Raw genomic sequence first — 23,023 nt, forward strand, 5'->3', positions numbered from 1 at the left:
TTCATGAAAGCGTGGACATCAAAGCATCCCCGTTTCTTCATGAGGCAAGGCTGCCCACATGACCAATGGTTTAACCCACGACAAAGTAAGATCCCATGCACAAGAACTCAGTTCGCTGGTACAAATAGCCAAATGTCAGACACTGGCAAAAGTCACTCCAGCTGCGTGACTTACATAACCATATAATTTCAAAGGTCAAATATCACCTTAACTCGGGAAAATGATAGGCATCATTAACTCTGATGCGAAAATCTCCATTAAAATCTGAAATTATTCACGAGAGTCACACAGCTCATGTCCATTTCTTTCCTGAGGGAACCTAGAGTCAGCTTTCTGTACACTGTGTATCTGTTGTTAAAGTGGATTTTATTAAAACACTATTGGTCTACATGTTACAAATCTATTTATTAGGACTGATTGGGGCCCCATCGCATATGCAACTGATGTGGGAGAGTCTTCTGTTTGAGTTGATTTCATTGGCTAATAAAGAAACTGCCTGGCCCATTTGATAGACCGCCCCTTAGGTGGGTGGAGTAGACAGAACAGGAAGAGGAAGTGAGGTAGAAGGATCAGTAAGATGCCACACCTCTCCTAAGTTAGGCAGACTGCCGTGCCTCTCCTCAGAGAGATACCAGATGCGCTGAAGCTCCAGCCCAAGATGGACGTACGCTAGAATCTACCTGGTAAGGCACCACTTTGTGGTGCTACACAGATTATTAGATATGGGTTAGTCAAGATGTGAGTAAGAGGCTGAAACTAAGGTCCAGGCAGTGTTTAAAAGAATACAATTTGTGTGTTGTTATTTCAGGGCATAAGCTAGCCGGTGGCTGGGAGCCGGGTGGCGGGAAGCCGGCCCACAGCTCCACACTACATGCAACCATGAAGTTTCATCATCCCAGGCTCATCAATGTCTCCTTGGACCTTTGCCACTGTGTACTCCTGACAAAACTGAGTGTTCTCTCTGCTCTCCAATGTCTTTATATGTCACCCTCAGCAGTTCTTGCTTGGACAGCTATGGTGTGGAATGCTGGTGTAAACTCTTAGTGGAGCAGGGGAATTGACCAAAGTGTGCAGAGACACAGCGGAAGGTTCTCTGGCCCCTAGCACCAACATTCTTCTATGTCCTTCATGGTCATGGCTGCCTGTTCAGCTTCATCTGTCCACACCCTCTGAACTGACCAGATTTTGGGTTTTCCAGACCTTCTGAGAAAAAGACCAGACACTCTGTACCCACCGGATTTCCTGTGCTGAACAGAGCCTGCTCTAGGCCACCTCTTGGACATGGCTGTCCCACCCTGTCCTTAGGCCTTTACTGGATTGTGACCCCATACATTCTTTTCCACTGGGATTGCGGAAGCCCCGCCTCCACTCTACCTACTCTTGTCAAGGATTTTGGATGCCCCTCCCCTTATCGTGGTCACTAGTGACCAGGTGCTGACAGTATCCTCACCGCAAATATGTCAAGTGTATGTTCTCCATGTAGCCATGTAGTCCTGAGGATTAGCTTGCCTTATATTTTCCAAGGTTCCACCCAAGGGTGAGGCTGAGCCAACCTGATCCCATCAGCCCACAGCACTTCTTTACTTGATGCTCAGATAAGGGTACACAAACCGAGCAAAGAGAGGGACACATCACCCCACCACACACACACACACACACACACACACACACACACACACACGTGACATCCCCTAATGTCTAGCCTCTGGCTTCAAAGTACCATTAGTCCAGACCAGAAGATGTGGGACTCACACCAAACAAGGAATGTATTGAGCTGAGCAGGGGGGATGCATGTTTGTTCCCTGTTGAATTATTAAATAAAATGAAATTTAAAACTATTTAATGAATTTCAGAGCCCTTCAGCAGAAGAAGTGTGGCTTGAAGCATTAAAATCTGTGATCGCATATGATCACATTTATATGTATCTTGAAAGATGATTTTGTTTGAGAGCTAAAGGGCCATATGGAAGGGTGCAGCCTGAAATAGTCAAGAACTTTATTTTAATTAAAGGGCAGAGACATTTGGTTATTTCTTAAGTCTCCAAATGCTTACATTTCTCTGATCTTTCAGGATAATATACGGTTGAGACACAGGTCTCGACTCACTAGCGATCCTTTTCTTTTAAGTCAAAGCCTGTGTGTGGATCAAGAGAAAAATGGGATTAGCATGGATGCTGCCTTCTTCTCAATGACCCACAGCTCTTCCTCCCTTGGCAGATCACAGCCTTGCACTGACAGGAGCTGGAAGCCACAACTTCTGCCAGCAGCAACCACTGCTGCCTTTTGTAATTGTTTCTGTTCCCTGGAGACAGCTGCTTCGAGCTCCATCTCTGATTGCAGTATCTATCTTTCCGGGCCCACTGGTACAGGCTGCTGTTCTCACCTCTGACTTCCAGCCAAGTCCTTACAGGTCAGCCTCCTTATAAAGGATTCCACATCTTCATTTGCCTGTGCTTCTCCACCACCCGGGATGTTCCCTACATGTGATTACCCAAAGCTACCTTCCCGGATTATCCAGACCCACAGCACACTGACACCAGAAATTTCCCTTCTCAGGGTCTCGATCATGTAGTTGGCAGTCTGAGCTCAGCGTGTTGGGAGGGTTGATTCCCATGTCACACTCGCTATCCTACAGCAGGAGAACTGTATGTTCATCTGTGGAGAAAGCACACTCGTGATCTTATGGTCACCTCACAAGGGCCCCACCTCCAAGGGGGCACAAGTACTCTGCCTGTAAACAAGGGCTGATGACAACCCAAGCAAGGACTCTGCTGCCTCAGATCTATAGAGACCCCCAGATTCCTGGGGACATGAGTAGGTGCTCGGTGTGGGTAAACATGAAGAGTGACTGCACAATTTTAGACACAAAATGATTTAAAATGCAATGCAAAAATGCATATTTTCACCATCATTCCCACCTCAACCTTTCAGGCCAATGTAAAGATGCTTTTATCTTCCCAGAAACAGTCATTGTCAAGGCCTGTCTCTGATCTCAAGAGAGATTTGGCTTTACCTGTAAAAATTCATTGGTCCCCTCCATTTGTCTGGTGACCACCCAAGTGGACCCGCCAATACCTGTGGCATGTAGGAATGACATACCATGAGATCATTCACGACACTGTTTCAGTTCTCACATTCATGGATACATGCCCTGAACTCTGGCGAAATGCCTTCTCTGTCCCCAATAGACATCACATGCTGATGGTTTTCTGGCTTTTCTTAAACTAATGTGTCTGATTCAGGGGTCCAGATTTGGGTTTGCAGAGTAGGTCTGTCACTAGGGTCTTCTCACTGATGCTTGGTTCATAGGCTTTGCCTGCCGTCTTCAAAGCAGGAATCCAGCTAACAACAGCTGTGATTAACTGTGCTTCCCTCCCTGTCTCATATTTTCTTTTTTATAAACTTGTTCCTCCATCTTTGCCACATCCTTGTTTAAATTCCTGTGTTAGTCCTGCTTTAAATCTCCAATGTGGAAAATAGATTCTAAAAAAAAAAAACTTTCTTGCATGTTTAAAAGCTGCTACCTACCCAGAGGTATCATTGAGTCATGTCTCATAATTCTGCCATGAGAAATCTTTCAGTATTGTTCATGTTATTTTCTATAATTAAAAAATCTTTTTATATATGTTTCAACAGTTTATAGTATAGAAATGTGAAAGTCTTTCAAAGAAGGATCATTTTTTTTTAGTTGGTTGGGTTTTTGTTTGTTTGTTTGTTTGATACAGGATTTCTCTTTGTAGCTCTGCCTGTTCTAAAAGTCTCTCTGTACATCAGGCTGGCTTCAAGCTCAGAGATCCACCTGCTTCTGCCTCCTGAGTACTGGGATTAAAGGCGTTTGCTACCACCACCCAACAAAGGATCATTTTGTTGGCTGTGAAAAAAATCTATGCTAGGATTCCTTTTGGGGCTTAAACTACTTCCATGTATTCTTAGTTACATTTGTATGAACAATGGAAGTTTTTCCATTGAAAAAAATGGGAAACAGGTAAATTAATTTAAAAAATAGCTATGTCCAAATGTGTGTATATGTGTATTAGTGTGTGTTAGTGTAAGTGTATGTACAAGGATGTAAGTGTATAAGCATGAGTCCATGCGTGGAGATATGTATATGTAAGTCTGTGTGTGTGTACGTATTCACCAAAAAAAATTTACATCCTGGCTAACCGAGAGAACTAAACTTTTAGTTTCTTCCATTTGTTACCTCTAGCACTGCAAAAACTTCATAGCATTTGTAGAAGAGGCAGAAGGGGCATCCATGATATTGTTCCTTTTATTTCGAGTACAGGACCAGGTTGCTACAAGGTCTGGGAGATTCTATCACCCAAAGAGACAAAGCTCCATGGAGTCTCCCTGGAAAACACCCTAGCTCCTGTCCTTGTAAACATATCACATTCTTGCTGGCAGAGCCCTGTGGACTGACCTGGATTTGAGCATCTCCCCTTTACCAGTGGTCAGTGCTCTTTGAGCACAGAAACCGAGAGTTAACAGCTGTAATTACAAACATGAGAGCCGCATGCCAGCTTGGACCACAGCTGAATGCAAAGCCAGGCTTCTAGCATCTCATTCATCTTCACCCTGCACATCTGAGTGTGTGGAGGGCATGCTCACTGTGACCTGGCTACAAAGTCTCCAGTGATTCCACTTTCCAAGCTGATTAATTTCAATTTAATTTCAACTTAAATTGAGTTGATTTAAATTTAGTCTTTTCTGCTCCCCCTTCCCCAACTCAGACACTAAAGTGACCCTGGCTATGTAACCCAGTCAAAGAAAATACCTCGATTCATCCTGGTCTGAAGTAGTGGCTGTGAGCATCTAGGCTCTCAGTAATACAGATGCTTCAGAATCTGGCCCATCCTCTTTCCCAAGATGACACCTCTCTTGCCTCCCCAGCATCCAACACCACACCCCTCCTTTTCACTCATCAGGCTGCCATGGAGATCTTTATCCCATGCTTATGCGAAAGCTGTGCCTGCGTTCTCACCACCAGACTTGACACCTTGGTCTGGCTTCACTCTGTCCACCCATCGTTCTCAGAGGACAACCTGCCTTGGCTTCATCTCAGACTGAGTCGAGCATTAGCTTTCTGAAGACTGCACCATGCTACTCCATCATTCAACACATTCTTTCTGTGCTGAGCTCCTCCCTTGGAATAGCACTAAGTCCAAGTACCTGGAGGCAGAGAAACAGGCTCCAAGGTATGTTCCCTCCACACTCGTGGCATTTCTACTTTTCTATTCAGAGCAAAACGCTGTTAAAATTTTGCTTGCCCTCTAATTCCTCATGTCTGGCCTTCTCAGATCGCTCTACTATATCTAGTCTAGCCAAGTAGAATTCCTAGCCCTCAGCTCATGTAAGTTGACCTACCAGACACCCTCAACCTGGCTGATCCCTGCTCCTTCCCGATCAGTTACTTCCTGTGTGTTCCAGTACCTGGCTTCTCATCTGTCTGCCTGGCTACCTCTGCTGCCAGTGCTTTCTTGTGAATTCTTGCAGCCTGAAGTCCTTGGGTGCTTCACCCTAGCAACCCCCGCTTTCCAAACACTCACTGCCAAGCCCTTACTTTCAAAAACAGACATACACTTGATGTTTTCATTTCCCACCTCAAAGCAATATTTCTCTGAAAAGCACATTCTTCAGACATAAGCTTCCAGTCAAGTGGATACCTCCCCGAAGCCCAGTCCAACAGCGAGTGAAGCGTGGCTACAGCTAAGACATCCACCCTTGCACTACTGTGGCCACAGAGCACAAACTGTGGGACTTGACTGACATAAACACTGGAACCCAGGGCACTGAGCTAAGGGTCTGTTACCCCAAAACTCACCCTACCCTTAAATGAATAACATTTTGGACCTGATATCTTAAGAGTTTCATGTGATCATGGGAGTGCATGGGAGCAGTGTGTATAAGCTTGTGTGTGTGTGTGTGTGTGTGTGTGTGTGTGTGTACAAATTTGTGTTGGCAGGGAGGAAGGAGGCAGCACTGAGCTTCTGAGAAAATAGGGTAATGCATTTTTTTATACAGGGAAATACAATCTAATTTCCATTTAATGCTCCAGGGTTTTAATTTTGATGAGGTGTTAGATTGGCCAGACCATCAGAGAACGTCTGTTTCCTTTGCATGATCTGTTTGTTTTACTGACTCCCTTAGCTTTACAGTCTCAGCAATAGTTCTCAATACATCTGTAAGAGTTAATGTTTTGTAATTTAATTTTCTAATTTAACTCTATGTTATATATCAGTCAATCTATCTATCTATCTATCTATCTATCTATCTATCTATCTATCTATCTATCTATCTACCTACCTACCTATCTACCTACGTACCTACCTACCTATCTATCCATCTATTGGTTTTTTGAGACAGGATTTCTCTGTCTTGTCCTGGCTGTCCTGGAACTCACTTTGTAGATCAGGCTGTCCTAGAATTCAAAATTCACCTAAAGGCATGCACTGCCATACCCAGCTATATGTAATCAATCTTACTGAACATCCACCTATCCATCTGTGCATCCCTCTGTCTATCTAGAGAGACATTTACTCTCCTCCCAACTGCTAAGAAGTCTTGCCAAGATTTGCATACCCTACAGTCTGCTGTGTGCTGTGTGGTTTGCTGCTGCTGCTCTTGGTGTGACCAGTTCTGGACTGTCTGACGCCCCCTAACTTTCAGGTACCCTCCCACACATCCCACTGCTTTGCAGTCATTTCTTTTAAGGAAAATATTCTCTCCTGGGGAAGAAGGAAGCTCTCAGACTCAGGAAACAAAGAAAACTTACAAGACCCATCAAGTTAAGGAAGAGACATGACTCAAAAGTCCTGTCTCCAAGGCTGTAGTAAAGGGAGAAGATATCACTGGACAAGCTGACCGCAGGTTGGGCACATCTGGTTTAGGAGTCACTGCCCATGCTGAGGTGGGCCTTACATGAGGCAGATGTAGTGTCCCTTGAACCACTCATGTCCTTTTAAGTAACCCAAATAAACTCATCTGCTCACCAACAAGACAGGTGAAAGAATTTCTTGGGTATGTCATGGCTAAGGAGAATAGATGTCTGTTCGCGTCTTCCTTAACAGCACAAAGAAACAAACAGAAATCAGTTTAACAACAGCCTTTCCCCGTGTTTTCAGTTGGGTTTCCTGTGGATTCAGCCACCCTCCTTCCCAATGGTTCAAGAAATCTTCCAAGATCCCTCTGCAACTGTGAAAATTTCCTGGTTTTGTTTAAATATAAATAAGGTATATTTTAAAAGTACCTTGAGTAATTTCACATCAGAACCAAGATTATACCCTTGTCATAACTAGTTTCTAAGATTCACTTAGCTTTTTTTTTATTATCCTTGCTTATTTTAAACACAGGCCTCTACTTAGAAGCCACATGCTTGCTACAGCTACATCCTTGTTTTAGTATCTACTCTAGCTGCTGCAGGCATTGAGTCCAACATGCTTAATTGTGTAGGGAAACAGATACAATTTTAACATCCACCGGGGTTTGTTGCTTTCAATCAAATGCATTTTACTGCTTGATTCAGTTACCATGCCTAAACAGATTATAAGTAAAATGTGAACAAATTCGAACCACAGAAAAATCAAATATCTGACTTCTATGAATAATCATATAACTACATCACACCATTTCAATCTACTCATGTATGTGGACAATTGAATTTTAATCATCTAAGAAGGCATCCTTTGAAGTATTCATCATTATTAGACATGAAATAGCTCCATTTGTGAATTTTAATATTTGGATTTATATTATTAATAATTTCATATTTTCTTTACAACTCAAAGTAGCAGGTCCTCTTCTGATTCAATTGAACGAAGTCGAAACAGTTTGCAAGTGTGGCTATTTTCCTTTGCATATTTCAGCACCACCGTTACAAACTCTGGCTATTCGTGGCTGTCTGTAATGGTTAATTTGTGAGTCAATCTTGCCGGGCAACACCCAGTTACTCAATTAAATATTAATCTAGGTGTCACTAGGACAGGCTCTGCAGATATGGTTGGCATCCATCCTCAGCTGACTCAGTGACAGTCTCCTATATAACGAGAATGGATTGAGTATAGAATCTGTTGAACCTCAAGGTTTGCAAAAGGTTTATCCAAGGAGGAAATTCTACCTATGACCGAGGGCTTGGCTTCTCCCAGCATTTTCAAAAACATGTCATCTGCTACATATTTCACACGCATGTACACAATACACAGTTCCACACAAATTATATGCTTGCACACAGGTAAAATGCACATATATGTCTTCTCCTCCCCTAATGTCTCTGGTAGAATCACATGCACCACTGATCAGCAGCACAGTTTTTGGGGTGACAGGGCAGTGTGAACCATCAGTTGAAGGTTCTTTTCCTTTTCACAGATTGAAGTCAAAGATATACAAAGAGCATTTCAAGCAAGTCTGAGCTCAGGGTGTCAGAGTCCTCCACACTCAGGGTTACTCTTCCTTGGCAGTCAGAGGACGTGAGTCTCAGTGCTCTCCAGAGCTCTTCCAGGGCTAGGACCTGCAGCTCGTTGTGGTCTTGGCCCTCTTTAAGGCAAGATTTTCACCATCTCTTGGCTTATCAGCACTTCTGTATGGTTTATCATCTCAGCCCTCCAAAATCTCAATCTCAGCTCTCTGGAATCTCTGCGTCTAGTTACTCAGAACTCTTCATCAACCCTCTGGCGGCGATTGGAACGTCTGGGCTGGAAGCCTGAGCATTGTCTGCTCTGTATATGATCTGCTCAGCTTAGCCTACCCATTCTGAAGACCCCAGAGGGGCTAGGGTACAGCAATGGGGGCGGTGTGCAGAGGAAAGGTCTGTTGGGTGACTACCACGAGAGGAGAGGGGATAACTGTTTACACATCCAATCACACATGCTCCTTAGCAGTGGTGAGTTGTAGAGGGGTTCTGCCATGCCATGCCAGACTGGAAACAGCTATGGGGAAGTCACTGGAGCGTGTGTGTATGGGTGACTGGCAGGGTAGCTGAAGGAGCCATGGCCGAAGCAGGGTCTCCAGAAGCAAGGCTGCTAATGGTGTAGTACCCATAACTACATAGCTGTGACTGGAATGCAGTCTCTTCAATGCTAGTAGCTGCCTCAAAGCATCTGTGTCTGGATCCAAGTCTCCCTGAGCAGTTGTAAGATATTTAAAGCAGCCAGTTATCTTGATTATAGCTGGAGGAATAGTAAGAAAGATGGCTGCATGATTGATAGCTCCTATGCAAAGCTTTCCCCTTTCTCCTTTCTTCCTTCCTTCCTTTCTTTCTTTCTTTCTTTCTTTCTTTCTTTCTTTCTTTCTTTCTTAATTTTCTCATTATTACCCATGTTCCATTTCAATAACTTCTGGCTTGATTTTCATTATTTACTTTACATTCTTCAGAAAAACAGCAGCTCATTTTATTATAATTCTCTGAAATTTATTTTTAGCTGATAAATAAACAACTATGCAATATATGTAACCCAATGCTTTAACATGGACTCGAGCCTGGATGATAAGAACCATCAGTTTTCTTTCTCTAAGAGGCCACACATCTCAGAATCTGGACACTGAGAGCATGGACAGCTTGCTGTCTCTCACAGCTACTGCAACACTATGCAGCTCTATGACAGAAGCACACAGTTGTGTTAATAAAGAGAAACTATCTGCTAAATCACAAATTTATATGTTTAAAATTTTTACCAACCCCAATTCATAGATTTTTCAAATCAGCAGACGAAGATTCTTTTTTGCAGACATGTCACCTTGTAGATAGATTTACATTAGAAAGATTCTTTACTCTGGGCATAACTGATAATTTTCCCTTAAGAACTTAAATCAGATTTTATTGTAAGATTGAGAGGGTAAAACTGTGCAATGTATGATGTCTTTCACAAATGGGACATCTCTATGAAATTTAAAATCCTGACAAAATAAGGTTACATATGTAATTAACGGTGCTCCTGTAACTTACTTTGTATCACAAAATAATGTAGACATAAAATTTGATAAAGTATATTAGTGCCAAATACTTCTTGGCTGTAACAATATTTATAAAATCTTCATGTCATTTACTGAAGAAATTGTTTCTTGGATAAATACTTTTAATTCTATTTACAATACTACCAGTGTTAAGTGCATAGCCTTTATTTCAATTATGTTTTCTCACCATTAAACTATCACACTTTGCAGAAGGAAGACAAACAACATTGTTAATTAGTAAGTCTGGAAAGCTAATAACGAGTATGTTTCCCCCAAGTGACCATAACTTCCAACTGTACATCTCTACCGACCAAGAAGCATATCTGCCCATTTGTGAATCTCCCTCTAGCCTAGCACACAGAAAGCAGCAATAAATACGCCCTGAGTGAGGAAATTAATAAATAAATGAGTTGCTTGTGCCGAGCAGGTCATCATATGGGCACAAATCACTCCAAATACTCAGCTGGTTTCATGAGAACTCAGCTCTGGGCAGAGAGGGGACTCTGCCTTAATTCAGAAGAGTTGACTTACCCAAAAAGCACTGCTGAGTGAAAGGGACGAAAGAAAGAATACCCATTAGGGATGCTAACTAATTAAGAGTCTATTTGAGTTTCACAGTCACAGAATGAGACCTGAATGGGGTCTCCTCTAATCTCATCCTGCCTCCTGTTTCAATAACCCTCTACTTCTCCTCCTTGCTGCTTTTGCACCTCATTCCTGCTCAACCCCTGTGCACGTAGCCTGCCCTGCAAGCACCTCACTCCCCTCCTTCTTCATCTTGTTTCTCAAGATTCAGCTTTAATGGAATCTCCATAATGTTCTCTCTCACACACAGCAACTAGGACCCTTACTACACAGGCACCATGGTACCACATTCTCTGCACTGTGGGGCTCTCTCTGCCCAAAAACGAGAGTTGATGATTCAGGATGAGGTGTCTTTTCCATCCTTCTTGCCTTTTTAATCTAACGAGACCCGAGCCCATTTCTTGGGGGTGAACTGCTTACGAATAACTTTGACCCACGTCATCTAAAGCAACCACCAAATGTGCCTATCAGTTAACCCGTCCACATGTACATTTTACACACTAAGATGCTGGGGGAGCCAATGTGTCAGAAACCGAAGACTCCTGACAATGAGGGCTCATGTGGTGCCACAAAGACCTGGGAGGGAAATCTGGTAGCATCTACTTTTTGTCCTGAGGTGGCCCTCCAGGCAATGCAGTAAATCAAATGCTTCTTGAATGTCTATGCCCTCAAATTTAAAATGGAAAAAAATCTAATGCATTTTCTTCAGTGCTTGTGAAGACCTTCCGGTTCTGGGTGTGTTGTAATTAGCTAACACAAGTGCTCCTTTTCAATTCAAGATTGGCTCTATGAACACTTTCAGATCAATGTAGGATAACAGACAAAATATTTAGAAGAAAGTAACACAAAAATATACACCCCCCCCCATGTAAGACTTACCACTTCTTCATGGGTTGAATTTTCTACATTAATGCCATTCACCTGAACAATGACAAATGAACAATTTTGAGGATAATGGCTGACGGGAATAAGTTTAGAATTTAAAGACGCAATCAAGTTAAGGATTAACGTTTACAATACTGACCTGCAGCACAGCATCTCCTACGAACAACATCTCTGTCTGGTCAGCTGCAGGGTTGCAAAAGCAGCAACATCATTAAGGGGCTCTTAGCAACCTTTCTTCACAGAAGTCTTTAGCTGGTATTGTGTTTGCACGAACAGACATACATGTGCTTTCGTGTCTGCATATGTTTGTGCATGTGTGCCCAAATGTGTATGCCCGGATATGTGTGCAGATCAGTGTCAGTGTGATTGCAAGAGAACAGTGAAAGAAGTGTGTGCTGTGTGCATGCTTGTAGGTAGGTGTGGAATGTGTTTTCGTGTGCACTGCATGTCTGTGCATGCCTGTGTTTATCTGTCTGTGCTATGTGTGTGTTGTATGTGCATGAGTTTGTGTGTATGAGTATATAGGCATGAGTGCAAATGGGTGTTGGAAAATGTAATATGTATGATCAATTTTAAGTACCTTAAGAGACTTGTGATGTGAGATACAAACACCACTCCCACTAACGATGAATCTGATTGATGTATGTGGAAAGTTGGTTCACACTTTTCATTAAGTCAACACAGACAATAAACAAGAAATTTCAGAAGCCATTCAGTATCTCCCTCTCCTCCACATGAATGTGTTCAGATTGCTACCACTAAAGAAGGAAGGACTGTGTTATCAAGTTCAATGAAATCTCACACACATTTCCACTCGGCACCTCCCCCATCACTGAAGAGATCATCCAACCTGACTGAATTTATTTGCACTGCATGAAGCATTTTTCTTTCATATTTGATGAGAGAAAAGTCTGTATGAGTCTGAAGTTTTAAAGGTCTTTCATTAAATACTGGAAAAGAATAACTTTTAAAAATACTGGCATGCTCTTTAAGCCACATGGACAGCTGGATGTGGTGGCTCCTGCCTTTAATCCCAGCACTCATGAGACAGCAGGCAGGCAGATCTCTATCAGGTCAGCCTGGATTAAATAGTGAGTTCCTAGATAGCCAGAGGTATACCATGAGACCCTGTCTCAAAAATCCAACCAACCAACCAACCAACCAACCAACCAACCAACCAACCAAAGAAACAATCAGAAAACACATAGAGATAATGACAATTGCCAAAGCTATTTCTATTCATTAGCAACATTAAAATATATTGAAAATAAAATACAACCTCCATATGTCTGAATCTTAAAGCAAGGATGTTTAGTAATCCCCACAAGGTCCTCATCTCACCAAGTCTTACCACGGACAAGCTGCTACAACCATCCGTTGTTGCCACCAGGTCTCCCTTTGGTTCATTCCCGAGGCTCAAAATTCTCTTTCCCTCTGTTTTTAACTGACTCTGTCACCATTCCTATTTCTTGCCATCTCAACCTCTCCATTTCTGGTGCTTTCTCATGTCTTTGCATAGCCTTCATTTTCAGCTGTACCAGAGTGGGATGAGGCTCAATGAGAGTCATTGCTGCTCTGGCACACAGAAGAGATCTAAGAGACCAGGTCTACAAGAGCATCAAAACCCCAAATCCATCCAAAGACATTGCACACACAATAGTAAAAGTATTTACAGACTGTAGGTGAGTTTCCAGGTGAGTGAGTCCTCTTGTCAGAAACACATTGAGGTCTTTGTGTTTCCCAGGATGGCCAGAAGCCACCAGCAGACACTGAGAGATGCCCTCAGGGAGAAGAGGCACATGCTCAGTCACGCCCACATCTATATTTTTGTGCTGGGCCAGGCTTGCACCTGCATCTCCATATATGTTATCCATCTTCATCCGTACCTTATGCTGTGCAATGCTTATGGATGCTCTCTTCTGCCTTGCTACACCTGCACCCCTGTGCTACACTGTGCTCATGCCTGCACCCCTTTTACATGAGAAATGCCTACTTCCTGCCATGACATGTCAGTACCTTTATTCCCGAGACTCTTAATCTCAGGGTCATGGGTTCATGCCCCATGTTGGGCGCCATTCTGTAGTATGGAGGAGTGGGCTGCATCCCACTGCCTGGCTAGCTTATCCTCTGAAATAACCACACAGCAATTGTATTAATTAAATTACTTCCTGGCCCATTAGCTCTAGCTTCTTATTGGCTAATTCTCACATCTTGATTAATCCATCCCCATTAATGTGTATCGCCACTTGACTGTGGCTTACTGGCATGAGTCTAACCAGTATCCATCTTGGGCAGGAGAAGCATGGCATCTGCCATGCATTCTGTTCTGTCTACTCCGCTCACCTAAAAGCTGCTCTATCAAAAGGCCAATGCAGTTTCTTTATTCAACCAATTAAAGCAATACAAATACAGAAGGACCTTCTACACCAAATACCTTTATTCCCATACTAAACTAAGTAAAAAAAAAAAACTTTCTCCTGCTATGCCATGCCATGCCATGCCATGCCATGCCTGAGCTGCCTTTTCTGGATGCAGTGCATTCTCCTAAGGACTGGAGAGTCATTAAATGACAACGGATTCTAGGTAAGACTGACTGTGCACCAAATCAATTCCTCTTAATGCATCTTGCATGGAATAAGGTTTGATTGGAAAGAACTCAGCTTTATTAAAATTTCTCAGGCCATGAGCTTTGCATGTCTGATATCTCCTGTTCTACATCAGCTTACAAGTCACCAGAGCTTCCATCTGGGAGAAGCAATCACTTCCTAAATTCTCTGGAGTACATGGTGCTGTGTTCTGCAAGCTGTGCTGGGTCTGGATGCTCCATGCCAGCTGGGCAGCAAGAGGATTGGTCTTAAGGAACTACTGCAAGCTTTGATTGCACACAGATCTCATGTTATAAATTACCAAGTAATAAAGTTAAAATGTCAGCAGCTACCTAGATAAATAGCAAGGCACTTGTATAAAATTTTCAAAGTTTTTGAGAACAAATGAACACCCTCAAAGAAAATGGGCAAATCTTTTTAAAGTAGAATACAGTGGTACATGGTTGTTTATTGACCCGTGTCTCCAATGCCCCTCTTCTTGCCTTGAAAGGCAGTTCTTCTCCCTCCACTGGGAGATGAAGAAGTAGCAGAAGGAGATGTTTGAAGAAGAGACAGAGGGATGTGAACAGTGCCTGCGTGTCCTTCAGGAAGGAAATGAAGGCTGAAGCAGTCTTCCTTGCCACACTGTTTTGTTGTTGTTTGCTACTTCCATTCGCAACAACAACTAGCTTTCCTAGAACTACCACTACTTGAATTCACAGAAAACTGCAAGATTTATTTCTGGAATGATCAAAGCTCTTCTATATACCCATACAAAAATAGTCACAAGACAATTTAGTTAAAGCGTAATCTATAATTTCACTGAACATCAAATGATTCTTGGTGCAAATTTAACTCTCACCAAATAATCCAATTAAAAAAATGGATCCAAACAGAATTCTCAACAGAAGAATATTAAATGACTGAAAGACACCTAAAGAGCTGTCAACATCTTTAGCCATCAGGGAAACGCAAATCAAAATGACTCTGAGATACCATCTTACGCCAGTCAGAAAATACCAAGAAAAGCTTATGCTGAGAGGATGCGGAGTAAGGGGAACACTCCTGCATTGCTGGTGGGAGTGCAAACTTGTACAGTCACTGTGGAAGTCAGTATGACAATTTCTCAGACAATTGGTAATCAATCTACCTCAAGACCCAGTAATACCACTCTTGAGCATATACCCAAAGGATGCACTCTAATACCACAAGGATATTTGCTCAACTGTGTATATAATAGCATTATTGATGATAGCCAGAACCTGGAAACAACATAGATGCCCCTCAAACAAAGAATGAATTTTAAAAATGTGGTACATTTACACAATAGAGTACTACTCAGTGGTAAAAACCATGATATCTTGATTTGCAGGCAAATGGATGGAACTAGTAAAAGCAATCCTGAGTAAGGTAACCCAGATCCAGAAAGACATAAACAGTATGTACTCACTCATAAGTGGATATTAGACATAAAGCAAAGGATAACCAACCTATAGTCCATGACCCCAGAGAAGCTAGGTAGCAAGAACCCTTAGAGACATACATTGATCTTCTGGGAACAGAAAATAGACAAGATCTCCTGATAGAAGTAGGAATGGGCGGGGGTGGGGGGAGAGAGAAGGGAAGGTGGAAGGGGAGGGGAAGGGGGAAATGGGAGGGAAGGGAACATGAGGGAACAGGAGGGTCAAGATGGGGGAAGGATAGAGAGGGAAAGTAGGAAAAGATTGAGGGAGCCATTAAGGGGCTAGTGAGCAACCTGGCATCAGGGATATTCCCAGGAATCCACAAGGATGACCTCAGCCAAGACCCTAAGCAATAGCAGAAAGGGTGCTTGAACTGGCCTTCCCCTGTAATCAGCTTGATGACTACCTTAATTGTCATAATGAAACCTTCATTCTGCAACTGATGGAAGCAGATGCAGAGATCCACAGCTAAGCATTGGGCCGAGCCCTGGGAGTCCAGTTGAAGAGAGGGAGGAGTGATAATATGAGCAAAGGGGTCAAGACCATGATAGGGAAACCCACAGAAACAACTGACCCAAGCTAGTGGGAGCTCACTGACACAAGACTGACAATGGGGGAACTTGCATAGAACTGAACTAGGCCCTCTGAATGTGGGTGACAGTTGTGTGGCTTAGGCAGTCTGTGGGGCCACTGACCATGAGACCAGGATTATCCCTAGTGCTTGAACTGGGTTTTTGGAGCCCAATCTCTTTGGAAGGATACCTTGCTCAGTCTAGATATAGGGGGGAGGGTCTTGGTCCTGCCTCAAAGGGATGTGCTAGACTTTGTTGACTCCCTATGGGAAGCTTTACCTTCTCTGAGGAGTGGGTGGGGGTGGGTGGTAGGAAAGTAGGAGGAGGAGAGGGAGTGGAAACTGGGATTGATGTGTAAAATGAAAAGATTGTCTTAAAAATAAATAAATTAAACAATTTTAAAAAGAAATGTAATGTGCTCACGACCCCTCTTTGCATGAGTATGTCAGGCACTTAAGCCTCACAGAGGGAGACAGACATCAGAGCCACCAAGGCCCAAACAAAAGCAGGACTATTTTTTCTTAAATGTAAATTTTCTATGAAGAATAAAAAACCGGGTAATATTAAAGTTTGATTCTGTTAAAAGTAAACAACAAACGATATATTAGCATTGGGAATCTGCTAAAATAATCAGTTCTCCTTGAACCTTTTACGTTTCTAGAATAAAGGCTGGAGCGCCATCCCTGAGGTGACCCAGGCTTTGAAACACTAAAGCAGCTCCACCATGCTGAACATTCAATTATCTTTGGTGACTTTAAAATATCATTTTCTCTCAGAAGAAGTCTGTACAAAGCATCCTCTTTTTCATGCCCCCTCCCCCAGAGTCTTAGGATGCCAATCCCAGTTTCTAACCCTGAGCTGCTTCCCCAGCCCCTGATAGTGCGATACAAACACGAGTGACTGCCGGTGAGCACACGTGAGCACGCCGGAGCGTGTGTGAGAGCTGCAGAGCCTGCCTTATCAAATTCCTGCTGTTCTCACTTCGGGCTTCTGTGGCTTTCACTGACATTTTGTTCCAAGGCTGCCACAGTAATAAAATGTTCATGCATGTTCATTGTTCTGATGAATCGGCAAAGGCACGACATCTGCTTAGGCAGGCTTTCCTGTGGCGTAGCTTTCACTAACTCTGTCTCACCAACAGAAACCAGTTAAGCCTGCCATCACCCACCCCAGCTGATCCCTAGGGTCCCTAGCCTCCCAGCGTCTCCTGTCCAGTCACATAGGAATAGGGTGAGCAGTCAGTCACAATGGTTGTTTCTCATATAGTCATGCATTCGATAACCCTGGCTCAAAAAAAATATCAACTAAGATGGAAAATGATGTCACTGCCATCAGAGATGGGGATAAGGAGGGTCAGGTGGACTCCTGTTGGGAAGATGGCTCACTACTACCCGCTTCAGGGAATGCACCATAGCTGTTCAATAGCCAGACTCAGTTCATCTCCCAAATACTGCCTTTATTAAGTCTATAGGCCTTTCTAGAAAGGTGTAATTTACCTATAACAGGGCCATCTGCACTCTTATAGTTCAAAGGCTACACTTTGAAGCATGATACAACCTACACTTAAATGGTGCTTTCTGTCTCCCAGGAGACTTCCAGAAGCATAAGCCGAGGATCCAATTGGGTGACTTTAAGAGCAGAAAAGATCACCCCAAACTCCATACCTCGGGATCTGTGCAGGTCCTGGATAGGCTCTAGGAGGTTCAAATATCATGTTCTTGGGAAATCTGTGTGGGTCCTGGCTAGGCATGAGCAGGCTCCAGGACACTGGGCTGGGCATCTGTGAGGGTCCTGTCTAGGTACCCAAGTATCTATATAACCACCAGCACCATCCTCCAAGCCTGTGATCTGGTTCTGACATTAATTAACAACAGCTGATAGTGTTCCTGCTCACCTTTCTTCAGTTCTGCCTCAACTCAGCCACTGAAAATGGAAATTTCCTACACAGAACTGAAATTAAATCTGCAAGAGATAATGTGTGCTTCGGAGCTCTTGAAACAGCTCAAAATTCTTTGGGGGGCTTTTACATTCCTCATTCAGCTCTGCAGTCAATTTCATTATCCTTGTGAAGTTCTATTTACTCCGATAGCTTTAAAAGCATATCTTTTATTGAGGCCTTAGCAGTGAAGGAAAGTTTATCTATTCTCCCTTTGATTTGTGACCCAATTCAGGGTGAAACCAGAGCTTCCTTTCTGTAGGTCTAAGTACAGGCTAACCTGAGACCAGAACAAAGCTCATTTGGCACGGTAAACCATGAAGAAAAAAAAAGTTAATATAAAAACTCCAAATTTGACTTCACGTCCACCATGCCAGGCAAAAGAGGTTCCCTGTGATCTACTCTGGCAAGCTCATCCAGACAAACATCCAGACAGAGAAGATAGTAACTGTCTTTCCCAGTGGCCCTGAATGTTCACATTTTAAACTTCAAGAGCAATTTCCTTATAGCCTCAAAATGAAGGAAGAGCGATACCCACTGAAGGGAAAGTCTCGCATTTCAGAAGCAAAGTGCCAAAGATGGAGCAGTCTCCAACCCACATGCTCCAGGGCATGAATAGTAGTGTCACAGACACATCCATGAAAATAGATTATTGCTATTGAATTTAATGATATTCCATACTTAAATGCAAGTGTGGAAATCAGAGAAGTATAAGGGCTAAGGGAAAATGTTCAGTATTAGATTAAGCAATATAGATGAAAATATCAAATAGGAAAAAAACTAATGGCAAAAATGTGTCACGGAGGTATGTGGCAGGACTCTGATGCGAGATGACAGTTGTGGGGAAAGTTAGAATCAATCAATCAGTCTATCTATCTATCTATCTATCTACCCACCTATCTACCTATTAACTATCATCCATCTATCATCTATTCACCTGTTAATCTATATCTATACCATCTATATATCTATGATCTATCAATCTGCTATCATTTAGCATTTATCTCTCTCTCATCAACCAACCAATAATTGTCTGTCTGTCTATCTGTCTATCATCTGTCTGTCTGTCTACACATTCGTCACCACCACCAAGGTAGATGTCCTGAGAGAATGCAGGTGTGACTGGCGAGGGGAGGCGTTGGCACCAATGATACAAACAGGGGCTCTGAAGCTCAGCCAGCTATTTTCTCTTATATAGCAATCAAAAATCATTTTATATGGGCAGGGGTATGACAGGGCCACACGGCAAAGTTAAGACCAAAAAAGATAAAGATTAGCAGAAAATTCACATCCCCAGTGTTAGCATCTCATTCACACAGAACAGCTCTGTTCTAATAAAGCTTACACATGCCCTTCACAGGTAGGTGTTAAGCCTGCTGCCACTGGGGGAAGAGGGCATTTAGTGCTTTTCCTCTCAGTGTGACCCAGGTTCCCAGGTAGTCACCCTGATGAGCATGAAGCCTAGAATCCCGAACAGATGGCTTTTGTCAAATGCACTCCAGGGGCATCTCTAGATGGAAAAGCAAATGTCCAAGTTTGAATGCCCCAGGGTCTCAGCCTGACATCACAAGAAGCTGGCGGGGTTCCCTCTCATGACATGACATTATCACTTTGCAGGGTGACAGCCATGTGCCCTGCTCAGTTCTAAGTGACTAATCATTGCTATTCTGCAGTCGCTCTATTAGGAGAAACGAGGAAGTGTTCTTCCCATAGATGCTAACACAAATCCATCCTCAGCTTTAAGTCCGGTCGGACGTTCACTGCTGCCTGTCTGCCTCAGCCCTCTGCTCAGGATTCACGAAGGGAGGTGAGGAAACACAGGCAGGGCATGGGGATGCTACTCTTGAGAGTCATAGGCTGGTAAGAAAAGCGATGCACCTATCAAAGGGAGTGAGGCTTTGCCATGCCATCTACTCCTAGAGTCTCAGAAAATGCAACAGGTCTGAAGAACTTCTGCAAGCCCACATAACCACCAGGAACTCAACCCACGGCTCCCCAGACAGGTGTGGGAGATAGGTGTTGTGGCTGATACTGAACAAGAAATTTGGGTTCTTCAACTCAATTATTTTCTACAATGAGGACACAGTATTAAAACAGGTCACTGTCTCTCTCAAGACGTAGGTGAGTTCTCAGTGTGTCTTCTCAAGGACATGCAGGTTCTAACTGGCCTTGTAGAGATCACTTTGGCATCTGACAGAGGCCAGCACACCTCACATGAGAATCACAGGCAAACCAAATATACTGCACACTGCAATCGAAGAGCTATATAAACTCCCATCATGTTAAATTTATGTTCTTATGATTATATTCTTGATTGTATTTGAGATGAACATTTATGTACATAATGCATGCATAGGTAAAGATCAAAACTAAAGTATATATATACATAAAAATACTGAAAATATTAGATAAATGGTTGAGAAGTAGTAGATTAATGGGCAGAAAGAGGATGGGAAGATAAACAGAGAGATGGATTGAGAGACTAGAGACAACATGATGACAGACAGACAGAATTTCAGTGACTCACACAGCTTTCTTCACTATGCCCATGAGCTTCCCAGCCTAATGATCTTGCGCTGTCCAACTCTGTGTCCCAATAGCTACCAAGATACTTGACACTCATGTTGGATCTCACGAACACAGAAAGAAGGAAAGGAAGGTGTGTAAGGAGAAGAACTCATGAGATTGTTGCAGGCTGCCTGGCCCATGTGTCCTTTGCTGTTTTTTTGATCACTGTTCTTCTTTGTGCTATTAAAAACCTTGCCAACTCCCATGCTACGTTAGACATTCCTATATGTCAGTGGTTCTCAACCTTCTTAATGTTGTGACCCTTTAGTACAGTTCCTCATGTTGGGATGACCCCAAGAATAAAGTTATTTTCACTGTTACTTCATGACTACTATTGCGAATCATAATGTAAACATTCAGTCTTAGGCAATCCCTGTGAAAGGGTCGTTCAACTCTCCAAACGGGTCATGACCCACAGATAGAGAATGGATAAGTGCTATCTTGTTTCTTATATGGAAGAGAGTAGGATCATGACAGGTATGGCAGCTTCTGAGGACCTCCATTTCTAGAGATTTATCACAAGAATCCTGTAGCTGTACAATCTGAGAAAGGAAAAGCTCACAATGCTCTTTCTGGTGTTCTCATTCTAGTTTGCAACAAGTTGTTACTACAACTAACAAATAGAGTGTTGACACATCTTCATTGACCACTACACATTTTTAAAATTAAAATTAGCTATGATCCATAGTTCAGTAACCTGAAAGGCACTCAAGGAGTGTTTCCTACCTCAGTGTGTCAATAGCCCTTCTGCGTGTCTCCTATTTAATTGTGTATCCCCAACTTCCAGATCTGGTTCTCACATAGCTCCCCATAAGTCTCCAATCAAAGACAAAGACCCCTCGTCTAGTACTGAGCCATATTCTGAAGAAGGTAAGCTCAGTGCCTGCGCCCCTGTTCTCTTCTAACCTGTGCACAGCGCAAAACTATACCACGTTGTGAATCTTGCAAGTGCTGCAAAAGACCAAAAAAAGATCACAGAGTAGAATGGGTTGAAAGATTGGGAATGAAGTAGGTTATCTCTCAAAATGGGGAGAATCACCAATGAATGCAAGCATGAAAAAGATGACTCAGTCATATATAGGGAACACTGAAATATATGGCACAAAGGTGGTCAGGTATCCGAGAGAGCCTAACTGAAAGGCCAGAGCAGGTCCTGTCTCCTGGAAGGGAGGGAATGGGTATAAGTCAGGCAAGTCCCTGTGTACTTATACACTCGCTACCATGTTCTCCATACTCAGCATTAGAATATTCTTGAAAGGAAAATAGATCCTGAAGCTCATGGTGGGAGAAAAGCTCTCATAAGAACTCATGGAAAATACATTGTCTCAACTCCTCAGAGGGAGAATTTGGGCTCCAACTATAATTATAGAGGCAGAAAGGAAAGAATATGGTAGGTTTCCCTCCCAGAAGATGGAAGTGGAGCTACTTGGTGATTGCCCACATTTCCCTCTTAGACCTGGAATGAAGACTTGCCATCTTTCAATAGAGTTACCCTACTGCATGCACGAGACAAAATCCTGAAGGAAACCACACAAGCTAAAGGCAGGCACATGCATGTCAGCATCATCGTATGTATCCTATGTTCTCTTTGGTTGAAAAAGCAAACCTATTTTCTTCAAAACCCTGGAGAAAGAGCATATTTCACCAACCACTTCCCTACTGGATGAACTAAATGCTTGCACAAAGCATACAGCCAGAGCCACAAACACAGAGAATAGAGCCTAAAAGTCTGGGCTCAAGCTACACGAACAAAGCTCTTTACCATTTTTCTTTTAGCAAATGTTCATGGTAGGAAAAACTCAAACTTTAGTGTAATGTATACACATTAAAAGTCTTTTGATTGACTAATGAAGTGTAAATATAAAAATTTTTGAGATAAGTGATTGTCTTAGTTGCTTTTCTATGACCAAGATGATGTTTAATCTGGGGCTCACAGTTCCAGAGTGTTAGAGTCCGTCATCATCATGGTGGAGAGCATGGTAGCAGGGAACAGGCAGCAGGAAGGCATGGTACTGGAGCAGTAGCTGAGAGCTTACATCTGTTCCACAAGCCTAAGGCATGCCTCCTCCAATAAGGCCACACCTCCTAATCCTTCATAAACAGTTCTATTAACTGTGGATTAAACATTCAAGTATATACAAGCTTGATTCAAACTATCATGGTGATCTAGTTAAAAACTTGGGAACTTGGGGGCGGGGTAGGATGGGAGTAAGGGGAGATGGGGAGAGAAAAGTGTGAAGGGGAGGATGGGAAGAGCTTGGGGGAATGGGATGGTTGGGATACAGGAAGGGTGGATATGGGAGCAGGGAAGTATATATCTTAATTAAGGGAGCCATTTTAGGGTTGGCAAGAGACTTGACTCTAGAGGGGTTCCCAGGTATCCAGGGAGACGCCCCCAGCTAGTTCCTTGGGCAGCTGAGGAGAGGGAGCCGAAAAAGGCCAGATCCTATAGTCATACTGATGAATATCTTGCATATCACCATAG

General features: G+C 43.0%; 1 protein-coding gene and 1 long non-coding RNA gene across 2 annotated transcripts in view; one reads left to right on the plus strand and one right to left on the minus strand.

Moving 5' to 3' along the window:
* Sntg2 (syntrophin gamma 2) overlaps positions 1–23,023 on the minus strand; it is a 225,607-nt gene that overhangs the window by 109,476 nt on the left and 93,108 nt on the right. Inside the window, exons 5-6 of the mRNA XM_038318977.1 lie at positions 11,554–11,597; positions 11,409–11,450 (exon numbers count right to left, since the gene is read on the minus strand). Coding sequence (XP_038174905.1) covers positions 11,409–11,450; positions 11,554–11,597 — 86 coding nt within the window. The remainder of the gene's footprint in view (positions 1–11,408; positions 11,451–11,553; positions 11,598–23,023) is intronic.
* On the plus strand, positions 624–15,364 carry LOC119806906. Its single transcript, XR_005284280.1, has 3 exons — positions 624–683; positions 809–5,194; positions 14,511–15,364. It is a non-coding gene; the product is annotated as an uncharacterized LOC119806906 (long non-coding RNA).

The sequence above is a fragment of the Arvicola amphibius genome, chromosome 2, assembly GCF_903992535.2.
Source record: "Arvicola amphibius chromosome 2, mArvAmp1.2, whole genome shotgun sequence".
NCBI classification, from domain to species: Eukaryota; Metazoa; Chordata; class Mammalia; order Rodentia; family Cricetidae; genus Arvicola; species Arvicola amphibius.